Source organism: Hippopotamus amphibius, chromosome 16, assembly GCF_030028045.1.
Source record: "Hippopotamus amphibius kiboko isolate mHipAmp2 chromosome 16, mHipAmp2.hap2, whole genome shotgun sequence".
NCBI classification, from domain to species: Eukaryota; Metazoa; Chordata; class Mammalia; order Artiodactyla; family Hippopotamidae; genus Hippopotamus; species Hippopotamus amphibius.
The window spans coordinates 17,228,869-17,239,241 of record NC_080201.1 but is presented as its reverse complement, the minus strand read 5'-3'; the positions used below and the strand labels follow the sequence as shown (position 1 = coordinate 17,239,241).

General features: G+C 41.4%; 1 protein-coding gene across 6 annotated transcripts in view; it reads left to right on the top strand.

Moving 5' to 3' along the window:
- The first annotated feature begins 3,436 nt into the window (after nucleotides 1-3,436).
- The window catches only part of NFAT5 (nuclear factor of activated T cells 5), a 120,808-nt gene continuing 113,871 nt past the window's right edge, over nucleotides 3,437-10,373 (top strand). For 4 of the 6 annotated variants that reach the window (XM_057713284.1, XM_057713280.1, XM_057713283.1 and 1 more), the window contains exons 1-2: nucleotides 3,437-3,818; nucleotides 5,575-5,628. In XM_057713284.1, coding sequence (XP_057569267.1) covers nucleotides 3,746-3,818; nucleotides 5,575-5,628 — 127 coding nt within the window. In that variant the 5' untranslated portion in view covers nucleotides 3,437-3,745. The remainder of the gene's footprint in view (nucleotides 3,819-5,574; nucleotides 5,629-10,373) is intronic. The other 2 variants (XM_057713282.1, XM_057713281.1) reach the window with 1 other exon arrangement.

The following is a 10,373-nucleotide window of genomic DNA, read 5'->3' as shown; positions in this document are numbered from 1 at the left end:
ACTTCAAATGAAAACTCTGACTCAAACCAACCAACTCATAAAGTGCCAAAGTACTTCATCAAAGTGAATTAGAGTCCTGATTATCAGATTTGGGCACTTTGAAAGATGTTAAGAGGTGAGAATATTCTAAACTCAATGGCGAAACTATGGAAACAAATTTCACCTTCAGAAATATTTGGTAGAACAAGTTCTAAGGGTGAAAATTGACACGTAAACATAATCAAATAAGGTTACGATTTCAGCACAAATTCTGTCACGGCTCTTTCCCACCACTATCACTTCTCCATTGTTATTAAGGAGTGCTCCCAAGGTGGGGCAAAGATAAACTGTGGTCTAAACTTTTTTTTTGTCTATGACTTGAATCTCTCTGGAAATTTTCCTTTCAGGTTTTGTGTTTGTTTAGCAGGTTCTCTACAATATATGTGTGACTAAAATTATTTTAACAGCCTTAATTGTATTACAATGACGAAGATTCTGTAGATCTTGTGACAACACATTCCTCTGTTCTGTATGAGTTTGTTTAATTCCTTTTCAGTGGTTGATATTTGAACCTCTTTCATTGAGAACAGATCCAGCTACACAATTCACTAAGTGCCTAAACAGGTCCAGGAGGGGTTAAAGAACACACCATCAATATAAGAACTGCCACTCTGTTGCGTAATCTACACAACCTTGTAGTTGAATCTGGGCTTCTTGTGACATTTTAATCAAATAACTAGGGAATGTGATATAACAATTGGGAAGCAATATAAAGAAATTCTACAAACTCCTAAATCTGCTTTATGTTTTGTTCCATGATTCTATTGTAATTTTCAGTGAGAGGAAATTTCCAAATTTTATATGCTTAAAGTTTTACTTTTTATTGTGCATAGAGAAAGTTTTATAAAGGTATACGTTTTGGTGATAGGGTGGTTTTTTTAAAATATAAAATAAGATTATTTTAAATATCATATAAAAGAAGAAGCAAATAAGATATTAATGACCAGAGAAGGAAATATCATTGAAACTTGAGGTAGCATGTAATTTACTAAGGACACAATGATAAGATAGTTATTTTTGGTAACCCTGATTATCAGGAAGATCATATTGTATTTTGTGATCAGAGCAGAGCAAACACTGTTTACTAATAAATTTATTTGTGTTTTCAGTCACTGAAAATTTAAGGACAAACTGAAACTCTAGGTCTCTATGCAGTAGCAAAGCATGACCATGAAAACTATCCATTTAAGCACTTTTTCAAAAAAATGTATCTCTGTAAAAGGATGGTAGGTGGAGTTAACCATTGAATGTTCAAATACACATTTAGATACAATCACTACTTGATGCAAGGCTTGAGGGAGTGGGGCCTGAGCCCAAAGAATCCCTGGAATTCACAGTCTAGGTCAAGTCACTCTTTGGGGGGACCCCTTATTCACTTTTCTCTTATTTCATCAGGGGAAATCTGATTAACATAAACAACAAAGCATCAGTACTGGGAAAAAAAGTCACAAAGGGCAGAGAAGTGTTGAGGGAAAGGGGAAGGAAGGGGCCTTGCCAATTCTTGACTTGTTAATTAGGGTCAGAACAGCAGTGGGGATTTCCTATACCCTAAGTCTGTTGAATGATTATATAGGTCTGGGGAAGAGGGATACACTCAGAGTGACTCACCCAACATTTTTTTTTTGTACTGGGGTTCTGCCTGGTGCCTTGCAATTTCCTCTCCTTATGTATTGACTAATAGAGGGGGGAGGTCTCCAACAGGTGGTTACGCCTACTCGGATTCAAAAGCTTTGGCCTAGGCCTTGGCCTGTTGGGCAACGTGGGGTGTGAATCTTCCTCTCTTAAATGAGTGGGACTCGGGCCAGTTTTGAAGGGACTTCCGTTGGGACTTGCTACAACAGCGTACAGTGTCGATGTAGATTTGAGGATAGTTTCTTGCTCTGCTTTGCCATCTTGGGTTGGCTCTGAAAAGCTTTCTTACCTCTGACAGGAAGAAAATGTTCACAAGGCTGATTACTACACAGAATGCAGTGAACAGAATTGGGCAACCTGACTCAGATATTCAGATGGAAAGACAGACTCTGATGACACAAGTTTAAATTCTAGATCTGGGGGTAAAGCTTTGCACGGGGCCCCACCCCCAAAGACACCTAAACAGGGGCCTCCTTTGCTGAGAGCTTCTCCCCCATCCCTACCACTCCAAGTCCAGGTCAACTGCTCAGATTCCTACGGGAAAAGGCTCTATGAATTGTGTGTGTCTGTGCGTGTGTGTATAATAGACTAATTTTTATACTTTGTAACTCTCTTTGTAGATAAAATAACAGAAACGAAACCAACTCAAATAGCTTAAAAATGTTGCCCCAGTGGCTGCTGGCACCGATATTCCACACAGGATTAAAATTATTTCCCAAGTAGCATACCCTGCACTCCAACTGATATTTTAATAACGTGATTAAAAATTTCTCAGAAGTCTATTAGAGTCAGGAAACGGTCTGCGGTGTAGGTGAGGATTTTCAGTTTCTGCAGCGGAAACTTTTGGCCCCCATGAACAGAATAGCAAAAACTCAATTAAATGTGTTCTTCCTCCATCTTTGCCTAGCCCAAAGGTAAAAAAACGAAAAACTGTTTCGAAGAATGGTTTTTAAGTTTGCTTTTCCCTTTTTTCCCTCTACAACAGTCACGTGGATTCCTATGACTCAATTTTTAAATCGACTTTCATCTCCCACTCCGAATAAATCCGGCCATCCTAGCACAATCAGAAAGACTTAAAAAACATATTTTTTTTCAGCCCCTGAAGGTTGGGGGAGGGAGGAGAGAAAAAAGGGGAAGGGCGAAGGTAAGGGAAGAGGGTACTTTAATTAAAAAACAACCAATAACTCGAGGTTTTCAGGATATGGTCTGTCATTTCCTAATTAAGAAATGAGTCTGACGGCCCTTTGGCCAACTCAATTCAGACACTGCCAAGAAAACCCCAAAGGGGTGGTGACTGTGCAAGCGACGACACTCCACTCCCCCGCGAGACCCCAAGCCTGCCCGCCCGGGACGTCCCGGCTCTGGGGTCTTTCCCCTCTTCCCGCAGACACTTCGGCTCCCCCAGCTCTGTCTCCTCCTGCGCTCAGCTCGGTGCTGGGCCTGCCGCCTCCGGCTCGCCGCCACCAGGTCGGTGCAAATACCTCTTCCCTCCCCGGGGCCCCAAGCGCGGACACCTCCCAACCTCCCGCCCTCCCTGCCTGCCGGCGGGGCCCGCTCCCTGCTTGGGAACAGCAGCCGCGGGCCGCTCTTCGCAGGAAGCGAAGCCCTTGTTGATGCTGTTCCGTGGCGCGCCTCCCCGCCCTCCCGCGGCCGCCCGCGCTCTTCCCCGCTCAGGGGGTGCCCCCCTCCGCGCCTGCGCAGTGCCCAGCGAGAGGCGGGGCTCAGATTCCTGTCAGCGGCGGCGGCGGCGGCGGCGGCGGCGGTGGTGGCGACCGTCAGTTTTCGCTGAGGAGAAGCACGAAACGGACCCTTTGGCTCTCCCCCTCCCTTTCCCCCGCCCTGAACCCCCCTCCTGGCTCGCCGGGAATTAGTCCCCGTGGAGTTTCCCTTCCACCCCGCCGCCGTTTCCTCGGTCCTCGGCTCGGTGGAAGTCACTGCCCTCGAGGAGGAGGCAGCGGCAGTCGCCCTCGCCTGCCGCCCCCGGTTCGGTGCCCGCGATCCCGGAGAGGAGGTGTCGCCGCCACCGCCGCTCCCCCCCTCCCGCTGCCCTCGGGCCGGGCTGGGTCGAGCTGCGATGCCCTCGGACTTCATCTCATTGCTCAGCGCGGACCTAGACCTGGAGTCGCCCAAGTCCCTGTACTCGCGAGGTGAGTCAGGCTGGGGGCTGGGGCGTGGGGGCGGGGAGGCCCGGCCCGGGGGAGCCGGAGGGGTCCCGGTCGGGGGCGGCGGCAGAGTCCCGGCCGGGGTGGCCTGTCTCGCGGGGTGGGGGGAGGCCGAGGGGGCCGGGGGTTGGTGGAAGGGGCGGGGGAGGAGTGGCGGCCCCTCCCCCGCGGAGCCGCCGGCCGCCCGGGGCCCGAATGCTGTCGGTCCCCGGGTCTCTGCGGCCCGGGCGGCTCTGAGGGCCCCTCGGCGGGCCGGGCCCCTCCACCCTCCTGGAGCGGCGGGCCCCGGCCTCCCCGGCTCGGGGATCTCCCCGGACTGGGCCCCGCGCTGGGGCCGCCGCGATCCGGGCGCCGCGGCTCCCCTTACCAGGACCATCCTTCCCAGCAAAGTTGCCCCCAAACGGGCGGCGTAGCCTGGAGCCGGTTCTGGGTGCAGGGTCACCATTTTTCTCCTCCTCCAGGTTGTTTGTGCGCCGTCGTTCTACCCCTCTCTCCCTCCGGCCTAGTCCACTCCCTCCCCTTGTTGGGACGGCCCCCCTCGACCAGGCGTCCTTCTTTCCTCGTCATCTTTTTGCTGGAAGGAGCCCGAATTTTCTTCTCTCTCTCCCTTTCCCCCCTCTCTTTCCGCTTCTGTGGCATTCTAATTACTTACTTCTCCCTCTGTTTTACAAAGAGAGGGGTGCTCTCTCTGGATTAGTTTTTTTCCTCTCCTGTCCCAGGGGTACCGGCTCAGGCACAGACGCTGTCCTTTGAGAATTTTCTCTTTCGTTGCCGTTCAAGGGCTCGTTGCAGGGAGGGGGCATTGGACAGAGTTTCCCGTTTTAAAACTCTTTTGGCTAAAGCCTGAAGGGGATTCCCGGGATATAAGATATTAACATTTGAGCTGATCTCTACTGGGGTTAAATTCCTATACTGGACGCCACAAGAATGTGTTAGAACAGGTTCCTCGTGCAAGGGCCGTCAAACCAAAATGCTCCCACTGCACTCTTCACCACTTTTTAAATCACTGGGAGAGGGCAAAAGACATAACTGGGCCATTAGCTATTCATTTTATCATATTAAAAAAATGTGTGCCATTGTGAACCTGCTTCCTGAGAAATTCAGGGTTTCTTCAGTTTTTGGTTTGATGTATGCATCCGCTGATTCCACCGCCTCCAAAAAGGGGGGCTTCGCCTTCATGTTCATGTATTTAAATCGTTGAAGTGAATCAGAGTGAGGTGGTTTACTCTGGAAGGTGCTGGACTTTATAGACTGACGATTGAGTTTGTACACAGAGTCCTACTTAGTAACTGTAGCCATTGTCTGTTGCTCTGATGACTTTAGTTGGCAGTCACCATCCTTTAGGATGTTTTTTCAGGCAACGTTACCTGAAGTAGTTGGAAATATTGTAGTTTTGAGTGTCAGAAGGAAGAGACGATGTCTGGAGGTGATTCTTAGAGGAGGGCTAATGTGGTACAATTGGGTGCTAAAAATAGTCAAGGCATTAACACCATTTGTGCAGTAATCATCAGATAATTTTCCATGAAACAAACGCTTTATGAAAAGCTAAGTTTAGTATAGAGACCAGTGTAGAGGCAATTCAGCCTTCTTTTGCAGAGAATATATTCACAAATAAAGATGTTAGCTCTTAAAAATGTGTGACGATTATGTAACAGATGTATGCTATCCTTGGCTTTTTTTTTCTTTCTTTTTTTTAAGTCTTTCAGCATAAAAAGTACTTAATGCTTTTTGTGTTTTTCAGATTCTCTGAAGTTACACCCATCACAGAATTTTCATAGAGCTGGACTATTGGAAGGTCAGCAAAGTGCCATTTTAAAGCATATTGTGTGAGTATGCAAAGGCTTTCTCTGAAATGGAGTTTAAATGAGAAAGTGTTAAACTTTGCAAACTCATACAATGTAGTTTTCTCCTAAAGAGCCTGATCCTTCTTTTAGAGCAGCTGAATGTTTTAGTGGATTTTGTTGCTGTGTTTGATGTCCTTGTTAGCTATTGTATCTGCTGAGAAGGCCTGTGAAAAAACCCCACAAAACTGTTAAAAATTATGTGTTGGGTGTTCTACTTTAGAATTCCATATCTTGATTCTAGTTTTTTACCAAGCTGAATGTGAAAAGGCTCAAACATTAAGATCATGAATATAACTAAAAGAGTGACACCAAACACATATTTAGTTTGGAAAATCAGAATTTAGAACTTTTATATGCTGAGCATTTCAGAGTGGCATATTAATTATTTATTACAAAAGCATTGATGTCATTACTATTGCATCATTTTTAAGGATAAGGAAAGCCAAGTAATAGAAATGATGATTGAGCTGTGCTTAGAAAAAAGGGTTTTAGAAAGTTCTGGAAATGTTAATAAAATGTGTAGAATAGTTTAAAGAGCTGACAGTTACTTTAGAAAACTTTATTCTGTGTTGTTTTTAGCATATTAAGACAAAAAAGGACTACTTGTGGGGTTTTTTGTAGTTTTTGAAGTGATTTCACATGTGTCATTTTTGAATCTTGTAATCCTGGGAGTTGAACAGCAAGGATATTAATTTCCCTGTTATGAAGAAGAGTAACCTGAGGCTGAAATTAAGAGACTTGGGGGTAAAAAGTCATACAGTAGTAGACGTAAACAGTGCTTTTCTGTTGTAGTTGGTGCTTTTTACCCAAAGCTAAGCTGCCGCTGTAAAATGTGTAGGTAACCAGTAACTTAAGCATTTTATGGTCCACTTAAAAAAGGCCCTAATAAATATTTAAGTTTGACTTGAGTGTAGGTGTTTGCCTCCTATATGGTAGCCTGGTATAGCAAGGGAAAAAGTGGGTTTTGTAATTAAGCTTAAATTTGAATACCAGTTTAGCTAACTTATTAGCTCTGTGACCTTGGGCAAGTGATTTTACCTCTCTAAACTTTAATATTCTTTTATAAAAATGTATATAATGTTTTAAATTTAGTGAGCTAATGTGTATGGAAATGCCTAGTATAGTGTCTGGCTTAATTTTTTTTCCTTTAGTATTAGCTAAATTGTTTTAACTATAATTTAAAGCATATAAAATATTCTCAAATGAATTATTGATTATATTTATGCTTATAAAAAGTCCATAGATATATATTGGTATGAAAATCAACTACAATTTGAGGTGAGGAATTTTTTAGAAGTGTTTCTTAGTGAAGCAGATTTTTTGTTTTTATTTGTATTGTTCAATTTGTGACCATGCTGTGAGTCATATTTGTCTGTACAAAAGCTCATCCGTTTTCTGGACAACAAACCAGAGTTCTATAATCATAGAGATTATCAGGCAGGAGAAAGATAAGGAAAAAAAATGAGTGTTAATTATTTAAGGAAATTTTTAAAATAAATTTATTTATTTATTTATTTATTTATTTATTTTATTGGCTGTGTTGGGTCTTTGTTGCTACACACGGGCTTTCTCTAGTTGCCGCGAGCAGGGCCTACTCCTCACCGTGGTGCACAGGCTCCTCATTGTGGTGGCCTCTCCTGTTGTGGAGCACGGGCTCTAGGCGCTTGAGCCCCAGTAGTTGCGGCACATGGGCTCAATAGCTGTGGCGCACGGGGCTTAGTTGCTCTGCGGCATGTGGTATCTTCCGGGGCAGGGATCGAACCCCGTGTCCCCTGCATTGGCAGGTGGATTCTTAACCACTGCGCCACCTAGGAAGTCCCTAAGGAAATATTTTTAACAAGTTGATGGAAATGCAGACAACAATTTAATATGTATATTTACATGTGTATGCCAAAATGCTTTTACTAATTTTTCATTTTGGTTGAGAGGATACTCAATTATTTAAAGTAAGACCACCCTTTACAGATTATATATAAATTGTAAAATGTATAAGTATAAAATATGTCGTGTTCTCTTATATCTTTGATGCACGGTATCATAAAAAAGTTGTTTGCTTGTGTAATGAAAGGATTTAATCTATGTACCTTATTTCTATTTTCAGCCATTTATTATGGACATTTTAAAGAATACACAAAAGTGGAGAGAATAAAATGATGAACCCTCTTATATCCATCACCAAACTTTAACAGTTATCAGAGTGTCTACTCTTGTTTTTTTATCCTCACTCCTGCCCCAAGCCGTATTATTTTAAAGCAAATATCAGACATCATAATCATTTCATGTATAAATACTTCTGTATTATAGTGATATTTCTTATATTACTTTTTAAAATACTCTATTTTATTCCAAGAAATACATATTCTAATTTATTTCAGCAAGATACAGTACAGTAGAAGTCTACTGCTCCTAGTGTTTAAGAGCGGTCTGTGCTAAATTTGTTAGGTTATGTGGTCAGACTTGTGTTCAGATCCTTGTTCGACGTTTGTGTGTGACCTCAGCTCACTTATTTAATCTTTCTGTGCTTTGATTTTCTCTTTTTTAAATGGGGGCAATAATAGTATCTTCATCATATGTGTTAAGATTATCTGAGGCAAATTCATGTAAAGCTTTTAACCTGGTGCATAGTAAGCTCAATAAATATTAGCTAAATATTAAAAATTAAATTTAGAATTTTAAAAATTTAAACACCCGTCTATATAGTTCTTACTCTGTGCCAGCGACATTACGAATATGAGCTCATGGAATTCTCATAATAGCCTTTTGAGATCGTTATTATTACCGCATGTCAGAGATGAGGAAGCTAAGGAGGCATAGGGAGTTTCAGTAATTTACCCAAGTCACACAGCTGGTAAGTTGTAGAGCCAAGATTCCAACTCAGGTAATCTCACTTTAGAGTCAGTGCTCTGAAGTACTATGTTGTACTGACTCCCTACGATATATAATATGAAGTACTGTCTAGTAATATTTATGTATGTATGCTTTACATCAATAGTCTAGATTTCTATCTAATAACTAAAAACTTAGCTCAGAGTGGGGGGAGTTTAATTATTATCATACAATTATTATCATACAACTTTTTATAGAACATAGGTTTACAAATTAAAGTTTTTGTTTTTAGGAAGACAAGGTTGGAAAGCCTATGGTTGGGTATTTAGCTTTAAAAATAGATTTAAAATCTCTTTACTATTCAATTTGTTTTGTTTGTACTTATCTTACATATCAATGCTCGTACTTCCTTCTACTCCCTCTCCCCCTTTTTTTTTTTTTTTTTTAATAGAAATTGCATTAAACCTATAGGTCAGTTTTTTGGAAACTGACATCACTGTGTTAAGTGTTCTAATCCGTGACCAAGGGCATCTCTGTTTATTTAGATCTTCTTTGATTTCTTTCATCAGGGTTTTTACTTTTTTTTTTTTTTTTTTTTGGCACATGGGCTTAGTTGCTCCGCGGCATGTGGGGTCTTCCTGGAGCTGGGATCGAACCCGTGACCTCTGCATTGGCAGGCGGATTCTTAACCACTGCGCCACCTAGGAAGCCCCCCTCTCCCCCTTTTTAAGAATAGGAGATTAGGTTTTTTTGTTGGTTTTTTTTTTTTTTTTTTTTTTTTACATGAGATATAGTTGACATATAACATTATATTAGTTTCAAGTTCACAACAGTGATTTGATATTTATATATATTGGGACGTGATCACCATAATTAGTCTAGTTAACATCCGTCACCCTACATAGTTCTGCTACTGCAGTTTTATTTCATGTGGTGATTGCCTGACAGTGGGAAAAGGGTCTAGCTATTTACTGTAATGATGCATAGCCATTAAAATAGTGTTTCTGATGACCACATAATTACATGTGAAACTCTGAATAAAATAAGTAAATAAAAGATATTGTTGCAATTATATTAAAAATAGCTTGCATAGAAAAAGTCCTGGACAAAAGTATATACTACAGATTTTTACTTTTTAATTCTATTTTTGCATTTGCCCTACCTTCTTTAAGGAAGGTAGTTTGTATGTATTTTTTAAAAAATAAAATGGTTTACACTTACAGTGTTCAGACTTTAAGGTTAGGATTCTTCTTTGGAGTGCCTGGAAAAAATGTTCAACTACAGAAAAAAGGTACCATTTCTTACACTTTCTGTATTAAAAAATGTTGATTTTGGCATATATAGTTTTCTATATAAAAACTGAGATAAAAATTAAATAAGCAAATAAGAGGTCATTTTAGAAAAATATCTGTAGAGATGTAAGATGAGATGGTAGAAAATCAGATAAAACAGGAAAAATTATATAAGCAAATTGGAAGAAATAGAGTAATAAAAACAGTGGATTAAAATTTTAACATGCTTTTAAAAGTGAAGAGATTACATTACAATGCTTTTAAAAGAATGAGTTAAGAAATTACGTGTGGGGGCTTCCTAGGTGGCGCAGTGGTTGGGAGTCTGCCTGCCAATGCGGAGCACATGAGTTTGATCCCTGCTCCAGGAAGATCCCACATGCCACGGAGCAACTAAGACCGTGTGCCAAAAAAAAAAAAAAAGAAATTACGTGTGGATCAAATTAAAGAACTGATTAAATAAGAGCTAAACACCAAAATAATACAATCCTGGTATGACTTAAACATTTAAGACTGGAAGATTTTTAAAAGAAAATGTGAAATATTGCAATGAGATACGGGAAAATAAACTACTTTTTTTT